At 26.5% G+C, this 20,845-nt stretch overlaps 1 protein-coding gene across 3 annotated transcripts in view; it reads right to left on the reverse strand.

Moving 5' to 3' along the window:
* The window catches only part of LOC145751974 (rho guanine nucleotide exchange factor 28-like), a 42,467-nt gene that overhangs the window by 15,081 nt on the left and 6,541 nt on the right, over nucleotides 1-20,845 (reverse strand). For 2 of the 3 annotated variants that reach the window (XM_082568148.1, XM_082568150.1), the window contains exons 6-19: nucleotides 19,972-20,102; nucleotides 19,442-19,654; nucleotides 18,769-18,848; nucleotides 18,448-18,523; nucleotides 16,225-16,325; nucleotides 15,734-15,843; nucleotides 15,471-15,516; nucleotides 14,921-15,020; nucleotides 14,606-14,637; nucleotides 14,395-14,461; nucleotides 14,140-14,176; nucleotides 13,281-13,352; nucleotides 12,333-12,486; nucleotides 12,088-12,148 (exon numbers count right to left, since the gene is read on the reverse strand). In XM_082568148.1, the coding sequence (XP_082424274.1) occupies nucleotides 12,088-12,148; nucleotides 12,333-12,486; nucleotides 13,281-13,352; nucleotides 14,140-14,176; nucleotides 14,395-14,461; nucleotides 14,606-14,637; nucleotides 14,921-15,020; nucleotides 15,471-15,516; nucleotides 15,734-15,843; nucleotides 16,225-16,325; nucleotides 18,448-18,523; nucleotides 18,769-18,848; nucleotides 19,442-19,654; nucleotides 19,972-20,102 (1,280 nt within the window). The remainder of the gene's footprint in view (nucleotides 1-12,087; nucleotides 12,149-12,332; nucleotides 12,487-13,280; nucleotides 13,353-14,139; nucleotides 14,177-14,394; nucleotides 14,462-14,605; nucleotides 14,638-14,920; nucleotides 15,021-15,470; nucleotides 15,517-15,733; nucleotides 15,844-16,224; nucleotides 16,326-18,447; nucleotides 18,524-18,768; nucleotides 18,849-19,441; nucleotides 19,655-19,971; nucleotides 20,103-20,845) is intronic. The other variant, XM_082568149.1, reaches the window with a different exon arrangement.

The following is a 20,845-nucleotide window of genomic DNA, read 5'->3' on the forward strand; positions in this document are numbered from 1 at the left end:
ACAAAAAAATCTCAATTTTATCACTTGAAAAAGTTATTCTTATGTAAAATAGACAAAGGTAATTTGATGCAACTAAATCACTTTGATTTTTGTTCCAAAAATAGAAATATTATTGAGAAATTACCTGTTTTGTGAAATGTTATTATGTGCAAAGAAACCAATTTAAAATCTGATATTTTTAAAAGTGATTTTGATGTAAAAATACAACTTCAAAAAATTCCCTTTATAATTTGATACTTAATATAAGTTATTAAACAAACACAAGTCTAACAATAGGTTGTTTAATAATTAACCTATTACCAGCTATCCGATGTTTACTTAACTGAAAATATTTTATCAGAAAAATATTTGCCAAAAAAATTTAAATTTATTAATATATGTAGATGACATCACTGCAAATAGATGACATCACGAAAACCAACAGTGATGTAACAATTAAATAAATGGTATTTCAGCAATTACAATGACAATTGAAAATGAATCTACTAAAAATTTTTAAATGTGCCTAAAGATATTTTAATAATTTTAAATATTTTCCAAATTTGTTTTTAAATTAGCTACAATTTTATAAAGATATTAATTTTTATCCTCTTTTACTTACTTAAAGCTAATAACACCTTATCCTTACTAAACCCAACTTAAAATGATCAAATTTTGATATCACAACCAAGTTTAAAGTTATGGGAAAATCATAACTTGTCCCAATCTAGACATAAAGACGACCAATATATTGTAATATACGTGCCATATAGGGGCATTTATCAATATTCCCACGATTATGATAGTTATTAAACTTGCAAAGCGAGTGCAAAACCACGTCTGCAATTTCAACGTAAATCGTCTTTTAAAAATATCAACTTTTACTTAGTAATACACATGTTAAATTGTGAGTTGGTATTTATCTTTTGAAATATTAAAAAGTTTTACGCAAACTTGGTCATTATATTCTAAAAATAGAGAAATACTTTGAATTCTCAATTACCTATTGCCTAATCATTATACATTGGCATCTTTATAAGGAACTGAAGGTGGGTACCACGCTTTAAATGAATCATAAAAAGTTCCCTTTACCTATATGTCAATAATCAATCATTTTAACAAAGTTTTCACAGTTAAAAAATTAAATAAAATTGAAAAACTACTTGAAACCACAGAATTTGATAGTTATTTTGAAACATATTACAATACTTTTCCAAAATTTTAAATTTTTCTAGATTTTTAAAGAATTTAAAAGGAATAGAAACCAATTAAATCTTTAGAATAAAAAACTTAAAAAATTTCCAAAATTTTATGTGAAAATTGATAAAATGCCCCTCAATTATCTAAGTTATAGATTACAATATTAACTAAAATTGTTATTTTTATATTTATTTTAACAATAAAATTTACAAAATCTGGACTAAGATAGAACATAACTAAAACTTTCTTAAAATTCTAATAAAATATACCCTTAAAAAAAAACTACTGAAAAACACAGGTTTTATTAACTTTAGTAAAAATCAACTGGCTGCACTAGAAGCTTCATAACCTTATTTAAACAAGATTGATATTTACCTACTTCATATAAAACATCTGTTCTTTAAAACATCTACTATGTAAATATAAAGGGCGGGTCGACATTTTTTAATGAACTTTAGATATAAAGTGTAGGTCTTAAAAGTAAGTTTAATTTTAAATAACTATATCTTTAATAAAAAACTGAAAAAAAAATAAATTTAAAAAAATATATTTACAAAACTAAATTAAAAATAATTTTTTTTATTTACAGCCAGTATTGAAATTTAAAACTGTTTTAAAAACTTTTTAATTTATCTTAAATCTAATTCCTTAATATTTAAGCAACTAAACAAAAATTCAGAACAATATTCATAAAATATTTCAAACCATTTCAATCTATCTTCTTAAATAAAATCTTTTAAAAACTTAATTTACACACAGAATGTCTCAAACTATATGTTTAAAATTCAGTTAGGCTTGTAGTATAAGACAAAAAAGGTAAGTGAGGTCATAAAAGTGCCACTTAAATGCATTGTTACACAATAGTAAAGAATACTTGAAAAAGGACGACCTGATATCACAAATTACTTTCTATTTAAAAGTCTTTTAACAAGTTTTTATCACTTTTTTTGACTTCTTATAAAAAATGAAGTCTATAAATTTACAAAAAAAATTATAAAACACAAATAAAGGATTATTACATCTAACTAATTTAATCTGAATCTTAAACAATAACCTTTAATATTTTTTACAAAAAATTCCAAAAATTAGTGATCCAAAAAAACTTTAAAAAAAAACTTTTAAAATACAAAAAATTTGCTTCAAAATTCAAAGTTTTACAAATGATCACAAGACAAAGATTATTCAAGTTTATATTTTGCCTAAGGGCTGAAACTTTAAAGTTCTTTAATTTACAACTTATTTGATTTAAATATTTTGTTTTAACATAAAACCCTACAAAAAATAAATTTAAATTTTTTATTGTTGTCATAGTAACCGAATACTTTTGGTAATTGGGTCTGGTTGAAATTCAATGTTGTCGCAATAATGTCTGTTTATTATCCCACTGTGATGTCATATTAAGGTTTAAAATTATCTACAATGTCTAGACATTTGTTTAAAGATACAACCTTTTAATATTTAATATAAAATATGACAATATTGTTAGTATTTTTAATGCAAATATTTCTTAAAATTTTTAAATTTACAAATTTCTGAAAATGTTTATTTTTTAACCAATTAAATTCCTGATAATAAACACTAAAATAAAGGAGTTTATTCCATTATTCTCACACAATCTATAACTATGATGTCATTGTTTATTTATAAAAACTTCACTAATTTAAATTATTATTCCTTCTGTCTATAAAATATATTAAACTTTCATAAAATAAATTTTATAAAGTTAGAATCTTTAAAAACATTTGAAATATTTAAACAATCTGTAACTACATTCGTTTCGTTGTAAACTGCACTAATTACTAATTACTATTTACCCACATCGCGTAAAACATAATTACAACCTTATATTATCTGCCATTATAGTTAATGTCCAACTATATTTAAACCAAAATGCTCAAAAAAATTTTAAAAAATCAATTTTTATTCATAATCTATTCATGTTTTGTTGACGTAACGATATTCGATTATGTCGTCATAGAACTCGGGTGCGGTGCAAAGGGTGTGGTTAAATAAAACAAACAAGTTTTAAGAAATATCACAACAATAAGTAGGATAATGATAATTGTGACGTCATAAGCAGTGGACTGAATCACAACTTATATATAACAAGCAACTAAATTTAACAATTTTTCAACGTTTTTTAAACGGTAAAAACTACAATTTTTCTACACAAAAAGGTTCCCTAAACCTTGTATAACTACTGTATATGGAAGACCATATGTTGCATAAAAGTAATTACAATAAAAAACAATAAACTAATGAATTATTTAAACTTTTTTACGCCAGTGTTACAATTATTAAAACCTTGCTAAATTTCGTTTTTTTTGCCAGTTCAGCTTTAAATGTAATAATCATTTTAGCTTAACTAAACTCATGGTATACCTGACAATAACTAACTTTAATAAAAGAAGCTAAATTACGTAATTGGTGACGTCATAGCTAGTATAACGCGATACTACGCGAGGTACATTAAAAAATGATAAAATCGTCAAAATCCTAATAAACATTTAATTTTGTGAATGAAAATCTTATTGTTGACGTCACAGAGGAAATATTAAAGTTTCAATTGAAATTTGTTTACTATAAACATGCAATAATGACTAAAAAACAAATTTGTTTTTTTGCGTATTCGCTAATTTTGGTCAATAATTTTTTTTTTAATAACTATTAAATAAATAAAAAAATTAGAAATCTAGCTAACTCTGACTTTCCTAAATGTTTACTAATTTCTTTTTTCCGAATTTAGTTTAATTTAAAACTAAAAAACAAACTTAATATTTAACATTTAAAATAACGCACTAACTATCCTTTTAATTCTACAATTAGTGAACCAAACTGATAATGACCCTTTATAACTATCATAAAACAGTTAACATATACATGCTATTTATGACGTCATAACTAATTAGCAATGCTTCGATTCATTGATTGTTTAAAACAATTAAAAAAATGTTTAAAAAATTTAGTAACAACAACCATTTTTAAAAAAATAATTCATATAATAAAAAATATAATTTTTATACCAAAATTGCTATTTAAAAGTTAAAAGTTATTAGAAAATGTTTGCTAATTATTTCAAGCCAAATACCAGACCCCTATACACTTGAATACACAAACACCCAATACACGAGGTCTTTATACAAATTTAAGCACGGTTCATCTCACAGTTAAGCTTCTGCAAAAACAAAAAAAAACGCGCCAAAAAAAAACGAAATTAGGTTTTTTTCTTTCTTTATAATAAAAGCCTTTATAAATTAGTTAAGCCTAAGTAATGTTTAGTCTTTAAAGATCAATTTTTATTGTAGTTTACATTTATATTAACCTTTATTTAAAAATTAATCGATTTTTCTACCTTTATAATATAAGACTTTATAAAATACTTAAGCTTAAGTTATGTTAAATGTACAAAAAAAATTCTATGTAGTTTAACTTTATATTTAAGTTGAATAAAATATTGATCGAATCTCTTACGGGCCACTTAATAATGCCACCCAGAAGAAAATAATGTTTAGTCTTTTAGCTTATAATTGGATAAACAAAAACTTACACGATGTGGAAATCCCCTTAATTAATACTTGTGCGAATCGCATAATACTTGAAAAATGTTAATAACCAAATTTTAAAACCAAAAATTACCAATATAATATCAAAAACCGGTTATTTTCTACCAAAAATTTTTTTCTTTTTTCTGTATATATCTTTATCCTCGATGTGGGAAAGTCGAATTAAACATAGAGTAACACGACTTAAACATAGAGTAACATCAGTTACTCCGACCCAGTCTCGAGTTGCCTTTAGCAGTTTGGGATAGTATAGATTATAATTGCCCGATAATTATACTGCTGATTGAAGTGCTGGCTCAGCAGGAGTTCACACCGTTTATAGCGTCTTACTCAAGGGCGCTACAGCATGAGAGCAGTGGGAATTAAACCCACGACCTCATGGTGGTGTAGCAAGTGTTTTTACCACTACACGACGCTGCTGGTCAGTTAGGAATAAAAGATGCAAAAAATCACAACTTCTCATATCGAGCAAACCACACAAACGGAAATACAAACTTAAACTAATTTAAAATTAACTTCCAACTCATAACAAAACTATCTGTTCAGTTGTGGTCAAAATTTCAATTCGTTTACACCACAAATTATGTTTTGGCATTAAAGTGATGACGTTGTTGTGAGACGTAGATAGAATATCAAGTTTTATTTAAAAAATTGTTTTTTTTTTTTTGAAAGTGGGCCGTAAAAGATCCGATTAATGGGCACGAAATAAAAAGATTATTATTAAATACTTAGAACTCTTGAAACAAAAAATTTTATGCCTAATCAACAAAACTGATTTGAAAATTCTTTAAGGCGATAAACTTTCTAAAAAACACAGGAATTGTGAAACCTGATTAAAAAGATTGGATCGAATGAAGTGGTGTTAATATCAATGACGTAAATGATACCTCTAATGAGGAGGAACAATTGAAATCGAGCTTCGAAAAAACAAAACAACAACAAAAAATAAGCCGACTTTACTTATAATATAAGATTAATTTTGAGCAAATTTTTCACAAAACAAGATTTCATTTAATATAAATTTAACCCAAACGAAACCATAAATGTAAGCCCACCCTAATTTCACACCAATGATTACACAACCTAACCTCTAAACATTCGTTTGACTCACCAAAGGTTTAATCTTCGTCTGAATGTTATTTTTAACCTCAGGAGAAGATTTTCTCATGTTAGTGTGTTTATACGATTCTTAATCCATACGAAACTTTTTAGGTACTTTACGTTAAACACAAATAACAGGTTGACAACTATATTATTCGTTGTATATTGGTTTATTATTTAATATGTCCCGATTTATATTAATACGAGATTGTGTTAAATTTGAACCATCCTTTAAGTCTAGACAATGATTGTTAACGCCAATAATTTATTTATTAAACATATATTTCGTTTAGCATACACCCTAATATCTATCTTTTTAGGAACCTATACTCATAGTTAACCAATCAATTCTTTTTAATTTTTAAAAACTAATTTTTTTTTTGTTACCTTTGTTTTTCTTGTTCTGTCTTGGCAAAGTCAACGCATTTCTTCCATCCCAGGTATCAAAAACCTCCTTTGTTTCGTCAAAACACTGCTCTGTGATGTCATAGCACACGTCATCACACGCGGGAAGACCTTCGTCAGAAGATGAAGTAGAGACGCGACGTCGAGCCTCCAATAAAGCTTCTTTTTCGGCTAATTGTTGAGCTCTCCGACGACGTTTCGGACTCGAAATTGAAGAACTTATCTTCCTAAAGAAATGTGGGGACGACTTGGTCTTGATGCTGGAGGTACGAGGCGGCTTGGAGGGACTGGCGTGCATGAACGAGCCCGAGGACCGCGATGCGTTGCTCGAATTCCGGGAGACACCGCACCGCTCGTCCGAACTGACCAAACTGAGGGACGAAAACGACGAGTCGTAATCCCCGGGAGAATCGTCGGAAGCCACCGAGTTTCGTTGTGTACAGTCCGGGACAGATTGACATCTGATCTCGACGTATTCATCTTGTGCACCATTTAAAGTCGGAGAAGCATGATGTGGAGAGAGGAACAAAGAATTTGTTAACCCAGTTCTTCTAGAACGTTTCTCGCGACGCGAACCAGTAAAATTGCTGGCATCAGTGACGTCACAATTAGAATCGACAGATGCTTTATAGTTCTCGCTCGTGCTTTGCCGCCAGGTCCAGGTGTTAAAATTCTTTTTCCCCAAACTTTTGAGATCGATCACAGACAAACTTGCGATTGATGACGCCATATTCTTAGTGACGTCATTGTTGTACGACGACCTTCGATTTTTCTTCTGAAAAAGTTGAAACAGCGCCCTCTTTTTTTTGGTCAAGGAATCGAATTTTTTGTCTGAAAACTTGGTCCGAGGTAAAGTTCCACTTTCCATATTTAATAATCACCTTTTGACGTCACAAACAATAATCCTCTGACGTCACAATAAGAATTGTTTGTTTAACAGATTAAACTAATGTTATCACGTTAATAATTTAAATCTAAAACAACAAAAGCTTCAGATTTTAATATTTTAAAATTAAATTCGACGTAAAACGACTCACAACCTCGCACAGGATGTTTTAGTCGTGCAGACGCCATCTACGTCACACATGGTTTTGTGACGTCATAATCACAGAGATAATAATGTGAAAACGGCGTCAAATTACAGAGTACAAAATCTCGAACCACGTGGTCAAGGTGATCACGTGACACTCGTGTTAAACAGACCGTAAACGATTTTAAAAGAGATCCAAAAATTATCTTATTTGGGTTTTCTATACTGAGAATGATTTTCGTCTACGTTTTTAAAACATAATTAAAAAATAAATGAAACCAAATTTTAAAAACAAAAAAATGGATTTTTATATTATTTAAACTTAAATTTCAATCAAATAGGCTGAATTTTTGTTAAAAATCTTTACTAAAACATAAAACCTACTGTCCTAACTTTCTAATCTTTTTAACTAATACATCGCTGATGATAAAATAAAAATTAAATCTGTATTACAAATATGAAAAATATGTTAAATAAACTAACATTCTCATTACGTCATTATTACACCTACTTGTTCACTAGAATGTTACAAATTAATTAGTTTAATTATTCAATTACGTTATCCTCAAAAATGTTACATCTCAAAACATGAATTATTAACTAAAACGTGTTTCCTTTTACACAATTGTTTCTGTTATTGATATTCCTAAAACTACAGATTTTTTTCAATCTTATACAACTTATAAAACTGCAAATTTATTTCTCTACCTTGGTTTAAATCTGTTTTGTAAATCTTTTTTTTTGTATATTTAAAACTGATACCATCATATTTTATTAACTGTGACAATATACTTTGTAATATTAAGCTAATAACGCAACTGAAATTTTATTTTTATTCAACAGCTTTCATTTACAATACTCATGTTCATGTAGAACTAGAAGTTACTGATCTGGTTTTTATTTTTAACCTGAGTGGCGATGTTAGACGAAACTAAAAATAAAAAGGTTAAAACCAATATTGGTCATCCACTTAATTTACCTTTCCGCCTTCCTAGCTACACCTTTATCTCGCGTTTATTAAATATTCGCGCCTGATTTAACTTGAAACATAAGTACATCTGTAGATATCAATCTAAAAATTAGGATTTTTACTGACTTTAAAGTATTTTAAAACAAATTTTTATAATTTTTTCTTTTTTGAAGCTTATTCTAAAGTCTAAATACCTTTCAAAAATTCTTAGTAACTAAAAACCAAAATATCACAAAACCTAAATTTCTAAATATCTTTTAATCGTTTTTTAATTATTTTACTTTAAACTTGAAACCTGTTTCATGTCAACTTAAACTTGAGCCTGGGGCGGTATACAAAATATCAAAAACAACAACTTTCTGACGAGCTTATTATAATAATATGGGCGTTACGTTTTATTCGAAATGCGATTAAATTATAAAAAAATATTTATTTTTATATTTCTATAATTTCGCAATAAACTCACAATCTTTATCAATTTGATTGTATTAACATTGTTATCATAAAATATCTGATAATAAACCGATAATATGTAAACTTCTAATTGTTGGGATAAAAATTTTAAAATTAAATTTTATTGATAAATACAAGATTAAGATTTACTAAACTCGATATACCTATAAGCTTTGTTAAAATTTCAATTTTTTTCAAACGTAGGCCAGTATTCAAATTAGTATACCTTTTTTCCAATTTGCAGGCATGTTGATAAAAAAATTAAAAAAGAAACTAGACTTTTATAACTTAAATTATTATTGATTTTTGCGCAATAAAAGTAAGTTTTCCTAAAAAAAATATGAAAAAAAAATCTAATAAAATTGGAAAAAAATTAACACACTTCGTCACTTTTTATTAAGTTACCAAATTTTAACCAAACAAAATTAAATTATTATTTTAAGCTGTCAGTCAAAGTTTGTAGAAACAAAACTATTTTAAGAATATTATATTTTAAAATCAAATTATTTAAACTGTTCAAAAACTCGTAAAATCTACATTTAAGAAACTGTTATTTTTTCTTACTTTAAATAACTTAACACTATTAAAAAAAGTTTTTTTTAAGTGTAAAAATAGTAATAACAATATTTTTATATCAAATAAATACGCATTATTACATAAAACAACCCAAAATTAACCAATTGTGTCAGCATTGTCATATTTTTGATTGTTACGTCGTTGGTTTTGTTGTAAATACTTTCACGTGACCATCGTCATAAAACGCAATTATTACCAGTTCAACGTAATAATCACCTATGTTGGTTACATAAATATAAGCAATTTTACTACGTTTTGGTTAACATAATAACAAACCATTCTTATTCTGTTATTATAAAGGTAAATGTAACCTTTTAACAGCCAAAATAAACTTATATATTTCACAAGAGTATTGCTAGGTTAATTTAAACTCATGTTAACCTTACTTTTCAATAGTTCAAGCGCTTATACTAACCTAACCAATAACTATAAACATTCAAACCGGCAAAGCACTTAATTGTAACTACTGTCAATATTCGGCCTTTCTTTTAATTTCCTGTAAATTTCTGCAAAAAATTTTTCATTCAATGACCGCTGTTCTAACTACATTGACTCATAGGAGCCAGTATAAAGCCTGAAAATTTTTGTATGTATAGACACTGGTCTTACATAATCATGTCTATAAATTATTTAGTGGACAATTAAATATAAGATTCCTAAATCTATAAATCAACTGATTAAAATTTAAAAAGGATAAAGGGCTTACGTTTACGAAAATCTACAAAATACCCCTTTTACATTGTATGCCAATTATCACAACTTTAAATAAGTATCAATTAAAAACATGAAGTCGTAGATCGTGCATTGTTTTAGCGGATAATTAAGAACTAATGACTTAAAAACAAGAGTAGGGGAAAGGTGTTGAACGACAATATTGGGAAATAATTCAACATTATTTGCGCTCAAATTTCCTATTTATCAGTAAAGAGCAAAAATAAAATATAATAAACTTTTAATTTTACATAAAATTAGGTCAAAGTGATTAAATATTGATTTAAATTTTGCCTGATTACTATGGAGTATTTGTTGCCACTGTAACTCATTCAGAAATACAAAAATAGAAAATTTTCAGACTTTGAACAAACAGTCATATCATGTTTATATTAATTTAAAATATTTATAAATATAAAATATTTTACAATGCCTTACTATTAACAAAAATTCAACCGTTTTCTTATTAAAATACTTTCATTTCATTATATTTTTAATAATCAACAAAAACTGCCTATTTTTTTAAATTTTCTTTCCTAAATCTTAACTAATATTTAATGTTATAACTTATAAAGCCATTTTACTGTTCCTTACATAAGCAACCTTCATTTAAACTCAACATAATATTAACTTCCATTACCATGTTTATATACAATCCCTATCTTAACTTCAAACCTTGTCACACAAAAACATGATCCTGAGTTTATTTAACACCAGTGTTTCCAAATTACATCAATCCACCAATCGGTTAACGATATAGAAAGTAAGTTGGAAACACTGAATAACTGTAAAAACAAATGCAGGCTTTTAAAATAACTTAAATCTTGTTCAACATTTAATTAAATGTTTTCTTGAACCTTATACCAACAACCATTTATTCGATCCTTTATTCGAAGATCAAAGCTGTTATGACGTCATAACAAGGTATTGTTACGACAACAGTTTACATAACGACAACTATAAACTAAAAAATATACAAACTTCAAATATTTTTAAAATAAAATCACTTACAACTGAACTATGTTAATGTAAAATTCGCGTGTACAAAACGCAATAAAACCAACTATTCTTACACTTCATTAGTTTAACTGCTAGCCTATGCTTTATTAAGATTTTATTGCATTTAGAAGCAACAAATATGACCATAAAAGTTAACCAACTAAAACTTTCTTTCTATATATGCAGTAGAAGTAACAAATAAGTAAAAAAATGTAAATTAGAACCATGAAAAATTTTCACGCATTACTAACTCCCATAACTAACAACGCAAATTGCAAACCTTTACCTACTGAAACCAGAATTCACAACCTTAAAGCACAGAGACTATAAAAGGAAAATATCATGCACTTTATGGAGACTGTGAGTAACAATTAACGACTTGGACATTTCCGAGAATTTTTCCCTTGTTTTCAACCAAATTTGATCAGCAGAAAGTGACAGTTTAATTAACAATATAAAAGCATTCAAAAAGCATTTTTTTGGAGACACATTTATTTAATCAAATACATTGTTTTAACTGGACTTTAGACTCTTTTAAAAACTTAAATTAAAAAAAACAACAAAAATTATTTTTGTTTAACTTAATAGCATCTTAACTTCTGTTTAAAAATCGAATTAATCTATTTTTTAACAATTAAGTTATAATATTCTTTTGAACTTTGGTTTAATTTGCTGACTGTTCTAATTTAAAAGAATAAAAAAAATAATTTTAGCTTTTAAATCTGAAACTATGGGAAAAGTTGAGGTTAAAAGAAGTTTGTCAAAAAAACTGATAAAAAAGGATCACAAAAAAGAAATATAACCCCAAAACTGGGTAACCCATTCACTACATAGATTACACTTTTAAGCTTAATATTCAACATAACACGCGCCTGTTATTTTGAAAGAGTTGGAGGTAAAATTAGATTAGGTTACTTTGTTTTTATAACAAACTTGAGATTAAACTTGATATTCTAAGATTAAAACTCACAAAAAAATGACTGATTAAAAATTTACCATATCATCTTATCAACAGTTCATATTCTTTGAAATATTTTGTTCTTTATGTCACAAAATGTAAAAAAAACTCAAAATGTGGGAACTTAAGCGAGAGAACTTACCGTCGCCTTCTTCGTCCAATCTTGGTCCGTTTCCAAATTTCAACTCCGAGAAAGATTTCTTCTGAAAAATAAATTTTATAATACATCATCCTTATGACATCACAACTAACAATATTACGGTTACACGTCACGCGGCAAATTTAAATAAACAATATGATTAATGACGTCACAAAAAATATCAAATTATGACGTCATAACCACTAATTTACTATTGCGAAGATATAACGCAACAAAGTTTTTTAAACCTTGTCCTTGGGTTTACTTCTGGCACTACTTCTCATTTTTCCCAGGAAACTTAACTTTCGGGTCACAATCCTCCTAGCGGCGGCTCCCATCTCGGGTTTCGGAGGGACAGGTGGCGGGATTTTAAGATCTTCGCTCCCGCCAAAGTTTGTCGGGCTACAAAATTTATTTAACAATTTTTTTTCAATTTTCTAAAAGCAATTTAAATTATTTATATTTTGCTAAGTTAACACGTATTTGATTTTATCTTTAGGGCATTACGTCCCATACCATAACGGAAGTAATTCGTTGAAAATTTAAATGTTAATTTAACCTTTATGTAACTCAGTTTAACATATATACATAATGTTATATTATAAACTATTTTAAATAATGTAAAATGGTTCGTTTACCTTTAACAAAACATTTAAAAATTTTATGACAAGTTATTGTTAATTAAGCAAGCTACTAATTAGTTAAACATCATGCAAATTAAAACAGGTTATTATTATAAGCAGATGTTGTTATATAAAATTAGCAACTAAATAAAAGCCATTAATATACCCACTAACTTTCTTAAACCCTTGTTGACAAAACACCTCTGTATAATTTAACGTTGATCCCCAAAATGTCCCCCTTTTTTTGTATGTATCTTTATCCTCGATGTGGGAAAGTAAAATGCGCGACGTAAACATAGAGTAACATCAGTTACTCCGACCCAGTCTCGAGTTGCCTGTGGCAATTTGGGATATTATAGATTATAATTGCCTGATAATTATGCTGCTGATTAAGTGTTGGCTCAGCAGAAGTTTATACCGTTTATAGTGCCTTACTCATGGGCGCTACAGCATGAGATCAGTGGGGAATGAACCCACGACCTCATGTGTGGTATAGCAAGTGTATATACCCCATTTTAAACTCCATACAAATAAACCTTCTTTAAATTTCCTTACACTCATGTTTGTACTTACTCGGATAGAAACTCGGATAACGAAAGTTCTTTGGGTGAAGAAGTAGACAAAATGACTGGATCAGGGTTATCACTAATTTGTAACACAAGTTTGTTAGTTCACCAAATTAAAATTAAATTAATATTTGTTAATTAAACCACACTACTGTTATCATATCTAAATTAAAGATGTAATTAATATTGCATTGGCAAACTAAGATTAGTAATTCATTGATAAATAAAATAGTTAATTAAGAAAGTCAAATATTTAACATTAATTTAATTATATCTAAAACAGAATAAACTGAATCAAAAATATTGAGCTAAGATTAGGAATATTTTCTTACTCTGTATTTTTGACGAAATGTTGTATAGCAAGAAGATGATTTTTAGAATCTATGTCGCTGAAAGTTTTAAATAAGAAGAGTAACATTATGAATAATAAACAGTTAACAAGTAATTCTACAGTAAATAAAAAGAAATAAATTGCAAAAAAAGCAAAGAAGTTACCACTAAAGTAAAAGTTTAAAGGTATATCAGTAAAAACAGAAAGGAGTATTTTTAAAAAGGTTTATCAAAATAAACTGAAGTTACTTAAAAATTAGTTGAGTTTGAAAAAGTAAATGAAAATAAAAAAAAACTAGTCCTAAAAACAAAATCTTTTTTAAAAAATTAAAAACTAAAAAGCAATTATATATTATGGAAGATAAAGTTTTATAAAAAGAGTTAGATTTAGCTATTAGTTATTAAGTTATTATAGCCACACCAGCCCTCACACTATATTAATACCGCAAACTTATAAGTTCAAAATAATTAAAGATGAAAATATTAAAATGAAAATGAATTAACATCAAATATAATTTCATGCAGATTAAACTTACTTTTGAGTCAATCCCTCACTGATAGTTTTTCTTCGTTCTAAAAGTAAGAAAATGATTGTTTAAATAGCAACAACAAAATTTTAGTCTTCCAAAGATAATTTTTTAGTATAAAATATTGTAAGTTATTTTTACAGATATGATAATTATTAATAAGTATGCTAAACTGTAAAAGGTGTAACTATACAACAGTTTAATACTAAGAAATGCAACAACTTATTGAAATATTAATAATTTTTAACACATAATGAAAGTTACCGATGATGTCGATTGAATCACTGGAATTGTTATTATTCATTGAAAGACTTTTTGATCGTTGGTTGGTCTAAAAAAAAAGATTTAAATTTTTTCTTAAAATATTTAGTACAAATTAAACAATTAAAGTCTTCATTAAAACAAAATACAAAACTTTATCAAAACCGCTAATAAGTGGACAATGGGCAAACTATTTTAAAGTAATAGTAAGTACCTGCAATGGTCCATCAATTTCAATAAGCTCATCTATAAAACAAATATAAAAACGGTAAATAATAAACTGATAATAGTTTTAATTTAAATCTAATTAAAACATTATTAGAACATAACACAACAAAAATATTTATCCAAAATATAGTCATATCAACTTTTTTTAACAACATTTGTCAAATATCCAAATACAACTTATTTTAAGCAATTATTATTTAAGATTTATTTCAATAATCCAAGCTCCTGATTCACACTAAACCCCAACAATTTTAAACAGATTAACAAAACCAATCCTTTTCTAATTCAACAAGTAACTTACCTGCATTAGAAGCCTGTGTACTAGTTGGAACAACGATGGAAAATGTTGCCATATTATTTCTTTCCACTCTTCTTAAGGTTGGTGAGGTCATTGTATCTGTCTGTAGAAAGTTAACATAAAACATTTTTAACTTAGAAGATTGTATGTTGCATAAAGTTAGGTATAATACTCAATAAATTTTAAATATTAACAACATTGACAATAGTTCAAAAACCAGCAGCGTGGTGAATTGATAAGAACACTTGCCTCACCACACGTTAGGTCGTGGGTTTAATCCCTACAGCACTATAAACGGTATGACTTCCTGCTGAGCCAGCACTTAATCAGAAGCATAATTATCGGGCAATTATAATCAATATTATCCCAAACTGCCGCAGGCAACTCGATACTAGGTCAGAGTAACTGATGTTACTCTATGTTTAAGTCGCTCATTCGACTTTCCCACATCGAGGATAAAGATATATACAAAAAAAAATTTTTTAGAAATTTTTTCAGGTATATTTAATTTAAAGACTTATTGTCCATTAATTTAGTAATATTTTAAACTTACATTTGTTGGATTTTCTTCATTTCCCTCATTTTGTTGAAAACTAAATCTAAATAAAATCTTGTGGTTAGTTTTTCACAAACCAATAAGCTAGTACAAAAGTTGTAAGTTAACCTATGTTTAACCAAGGCAATTATTTAAAAATTTTAGTTAACTAACAGAGGAAAAAAAACGCAACAAAATGTATATAACTGCCATGCTAATTTTAACTAAAAGTAACATTTAATTTAAAACAAAATCTTACAAGTTTAGTAATAACAACTTACCTTCTCTTCTGTGAGGGAGAAACATCATCAATGCTCTCAGATGAATGCCAGCTGTGCCTTCGTTGTAGTGAGTCAGGAGAATCACCTTCTTCTAGGTTGGTATGTTGGATCTACAATATAAGTTGTTGTTACAATTGGTTAAACTAGTCAATGGCCTGTCCTATAATCTGCATTTTTATCAAAACAATATAGTCACAACTCTTAACTATTAAATGCCTACAATAATTTACCCACGCAACTATATTAATTGCTATAATATAGTTGCAACTCTCAACTAATATTTGGTCAGTAAAAGTTTACCCACGCACCACCAAAGGCTATTTATTTATTTTGTAAGTTTATAAATTGGACATTTATGTATATCACCTCCTTCAAGTTAAATTAGATGAAAGTGTACCTAACCTAACATACTCCTACAAATTTTATTAAAATGGGTTAAAATTTTAACTTTTTAAGTTTAAAATATTTTTGAACAAAACTTTATTTTTCACCTGCTCCTCAAGTTGTTCGTCACTTAAATTTAACGGTAATGCTCTCCTGGTTCTTGCCATTATTGGTGTATCTGGTGTTTCATAAACATCATCTTGTTCACCTAAAAACAACCATTCAAAACAACCATTTATTTAACATATTAAAAAAACACCATTTTTAAAACTATAACTATATTAAAAACACCATCTTTAAAACTATAAAACTTAACTTTATAAATTGAACCAAAAATAAATAAATATAAAAATCTAATGCTAAAAAACATTTTTTAAAAAACAAATTCTATATAACTTTAAGTTGCATGTTCACTTATATATACAATCTAACCTTATGGTATATTGTTAAAGTTTTAAGCACATATAAACAGAGTGTTTCAAGTGTGCAAGAATTGTTTAACTTTTATAAAATATTGATTTTTGAAATGTAGGCGAAAGTACAAACAAAAAGTTAAATTAACCTATGTCATATCAAACTACTATAAAGAAATACAATTGTTTAACATATTTTTTTTATTATTTAAAAATAGTTTACAACATTTTGAACATTGTGTACAAATTTAAAATATTTATTATTGAAGACAAATAAATGCCAGTCATTGTTAGTTGTATTGTCTAGCATAATAAAGTCTAGAATTTCCCCTTAATGCCTATTGTTAAAACCCTATTGTTGTGTTATTCTTAGTATTGTCATTAAACAATTATGATGAAACAATTATCCAGTTAGCTTAATATTTCGTAATAGTAATTTTTGGTGTGTATATATATTAATAAAATTGAAATAAAAAGTATTTAAACCTTGTCAATTTTTTAACATAAACTTTGTTATTTTATAGTTAACTTTAAAAGGCTTCTTAAAAAATATATTAAAATTTATTTTTTTACAAAAATTGAATTTAAAAAAACCTTAAAAATTAAGTCGTAAATATTACGAAAATAAATTGACTTATTTACAAAAGTTTGGGCAATAGAGCAACAAAAGAAATAGTTTATCTTGCTTGTTCAACCATGGACAAATTGGATCAAATTTCAGGGCAAATAAGTCCGATTTGTCACAAAACTGACATTTTTGCAATGCTTTAATCTCATTTGAAATTCCTTGCGAATTTATTTAATAATATTGCCCTAATATTAAAATTGTGCTTTTTGAATTACTGTGTATAAAAAAAATTGCGAATTTTGCTCAAAAATAAAAATGTTTAAAAAAAAAAACGAAAAACAAACCAATTATTTAAAAAATTATTTAAAACGAGAAATTAATATTGCCCTAATATTAAAAATAAAAAAATTTCAGATTTTTGTTGGAAAATAAAAAGGCGTATAATAAAAATAAAATTTCATTTTACATAAAAACAAACTATAACCAAACAGACAATTTATTTTAGAAACTAATTAAAACAAAATTTTAGAAATTTATAAATTAAATAAAAGTAAAGTAGCAAACAATAAAAAGTTTTTCCTAAGCAAAAAAATTTCTGTTCCTATTGCTAAAAGTTTTTGAATAAATATTGTGTAATTAACTTGCAAAATAAAAAATAGATATTTAAAAAACATATTTAAATGCTATTTTAATGAAATTAACGATTTATACAAAACCACACTAGTGTTAAAACAAAAAATGTAACAAAATGTCAAAGTACTTTAAAGTTCTCAAGTATCTTAAGTTTCAGAACAAAAAACTTAAAAACTTAATTTCTTATATTAACCAACAACTTTATATTATACAAACTTTTTAGAGGGTTATTATGTTTTATATAATTATTAAATTTTAGTTTATGAAAATTATAAAAGCTATTTTTTTAATTAAATTTTATTTATAAAGCAACTTTATTTTTAAAACAAACAATCTTGAAATTAATGTAAAAATAACTTTTTAATAAATTAGAATAAAATTAAAACTAGATTATATTTTTAAAACTATTTTAAAATCCAAACCACAGGGTGCTTATATAGTTAATAAGCACCATTACAACACATAAGTAATAATTATCAAATATTTTCTTAAACCACAACTATAAAACGAAACTGGATTTTAAAATATTTCAAATTGAAATATTCAACAAATAAACTTTCAATTTAAAATTACCTTCATTAAAATGTACTTAGCAAATCCAACAACACAATTTGGTAACAATTACCTGACTTAATTGTCAATAATATAGTAAAAAACATAGCTCTAGTCGGCCTATGTAAATGCTTGGTAATTTCAATATAAAACACACAGCTTACCTGTGCTACTGATAGTTGATTGGTCTTGATTCAATGCTGGACATGAACTACTTAACCTTGCTTCTTGGCTCTCATTCTAAACATTATTTAAAGTTAGATTTATATAAATATGTTTAAAATTAGAAATAGATAGAAATTACTTTTATAAAAGATACAAATTTTAACTTAATATTGTAACACAAAAAAGATTAACAACAAAATTATTTTAAGTTAGTTTTATATTGGTTAACAACTATCAAAACCCAATGAAATATTATTTATATTTTACCCATAATATTGAACAAATGTTAATTAATAGAATATATAAGATGTAGTTTATACCTCTCTTAATCTTTCCAAATCCTTGTGTCTTAAATAATGAATTCCATCACTTATTTCCTGCAGATGTTTCAGGTTGTCACCTGTACAAACAATATTAATTATTTAAATATAAATGCTTGCAATTTTATAAAACTCTATAGTAGTTTATACGGTATCAAAATGTCAAGCAAATTTTTAAAAAAACTTTCAAAAATGTTTGTTACACTTAGTAGGTTTACAAGTTAATATAAAGTGTATATATTGTAAACATTTACAAAATTATTTTTATTATTTTTTTTTATATTTCTTTATTCTCGATGTGGGAAAGTCGAATGCGCGACTTAAACATAGAGTAACATCAGTTACCCCAACTCATTCTCGTGTTGACTTTAAGAGATTGGAATAATAAAGATTATAACTGCCCGATATTTATGCTGCTGATTAAGTGCTAGCTCAGCAGGAGTTTGTACCATTTAAAGCGCCTTACTCAAGGGTGCTACAGCATGAAAGCAGAGGAGATTGAACCCACAACCTCATGGTGGTGTAGCAAGTGTTCTTACCACTACACCACGCTGCCGGTATTTGAAACTAACTTTACATTATTTAACAAAACATAAAATAAAACAAAATTCAACTTTGCCTAACTTAAAAACAGCCATTTTATTATATAGAAATTCCATTAAATTAAACTTACTTAATACTTCTCCTGAAGTATCCAATCCACTTCCATCCATTCCACCTCTGTGTCGTTTATATTCCGTGTGAGGATAATCAAACGGGGAGATATATCCCTCATAGCTTTCGTCAAAGTACATCGATCCCTCGATTGTGTTGTTCCACATATTAGGTTGATGAGGGATTGGAGTGCTGGGTGGAATAGTTTTACTTAAAGCAGCAATTTCTTCTTCTGTTTGAGAAAAATAAAAACATATTTTTAAATGAAAAAAAATTATTATAAAACGAAATTATTATAAAACGAAAAAATGTATTTAAACAAAAATTAATGAATCTAAGATTGTTACCAAAACACGTTTAAATCATGGCATATTTAGTTTCATATTATTTATATATCTCTTAAAAAATTGCATAAGAAACAGAAGAACAAAACTAAAAAAGAGAATAAAAGACTGAATAAATAAACATATAAGTTGATATGAATCATTTAAAAAAACTAGGACTAAAAGTTTAACAACAATTTTCAAAAATGAATGAATCAAGGTTTACCAAGTGGAGGCCAGTTTCCATTAACAAGTTCAGAGATGGTTGAAATAGTCCCAAAACTTTGTCGTTTCAACACCGTATTTTCCCCAATTCTTTCTTTACTTTCCCACCTTATCACTCCATGTGCATGGGGGCTGTATTAATATTTGTTACAAATTTAATTTAATATTTAATTCTAAAATATAAAAACTTAATTTAGCAAATATTTATATTTAAAAATAACACTAAAAATGCTTAATACAAATTTTCAAAAGATGTCTGCATACAAAGAAAAAAATGACGGAATTTCAAACAAATTAAAAAAAGGGAAAAATATTTAAAATTCCTACGCTCAAAAACAAATCAATAATCATTAAAAAAAAATAAATATTGACAATTGTGACCTTATTATTCTCATGTACAAACCTGCAATCTACTAATAACTTATATTACTATTTGCTTGCCCTATATATTTACATGTTATATGTGTAAAACCCTTTTAACAAACTAACATAAATCTTGGTAAATATCAAGAAATTATTATTAAAAGGTCGGCACATTTTTAAATTCAATATTAAATAATACAAGTTAAATATATCTATTATAAAAATAAATTATTAACATTACTAAGAAATTAAAAAACAAATATTAACATTAATATTATTAACACTATTAGGGTAATTGAATTACTTAATATTTATATTATTTTATTCATTTTTAAACTACATTTTTGTGTTAGTTTTATATTTCAAAACTTTAGCTTTAAAAAAATGTTGTAAAAAATTTACTAAACTATTTATATTTTTAACTGTAATACTTAATCTAAAGTAATAATTAACAGGAAATTGTTGTTTTAATAATTTCTTAAAAGGAAATAATATAAAGTTTACAACTTCCT

This window comes from Corella eumyota, chromosome 5 (genome assembly GCF_963082875.1).
Source record: "Corella eumyota chromosome 5, kaCorEumy4.1, whole genome shotgun sequence".
Classification (NCBI taxonomy): domain Eukaryota; kingdom Metazoa; phylum Chordata; class Ascidiacea; order Phlebobranchia; family Corellidae; genus Corella; species Corella eumyota.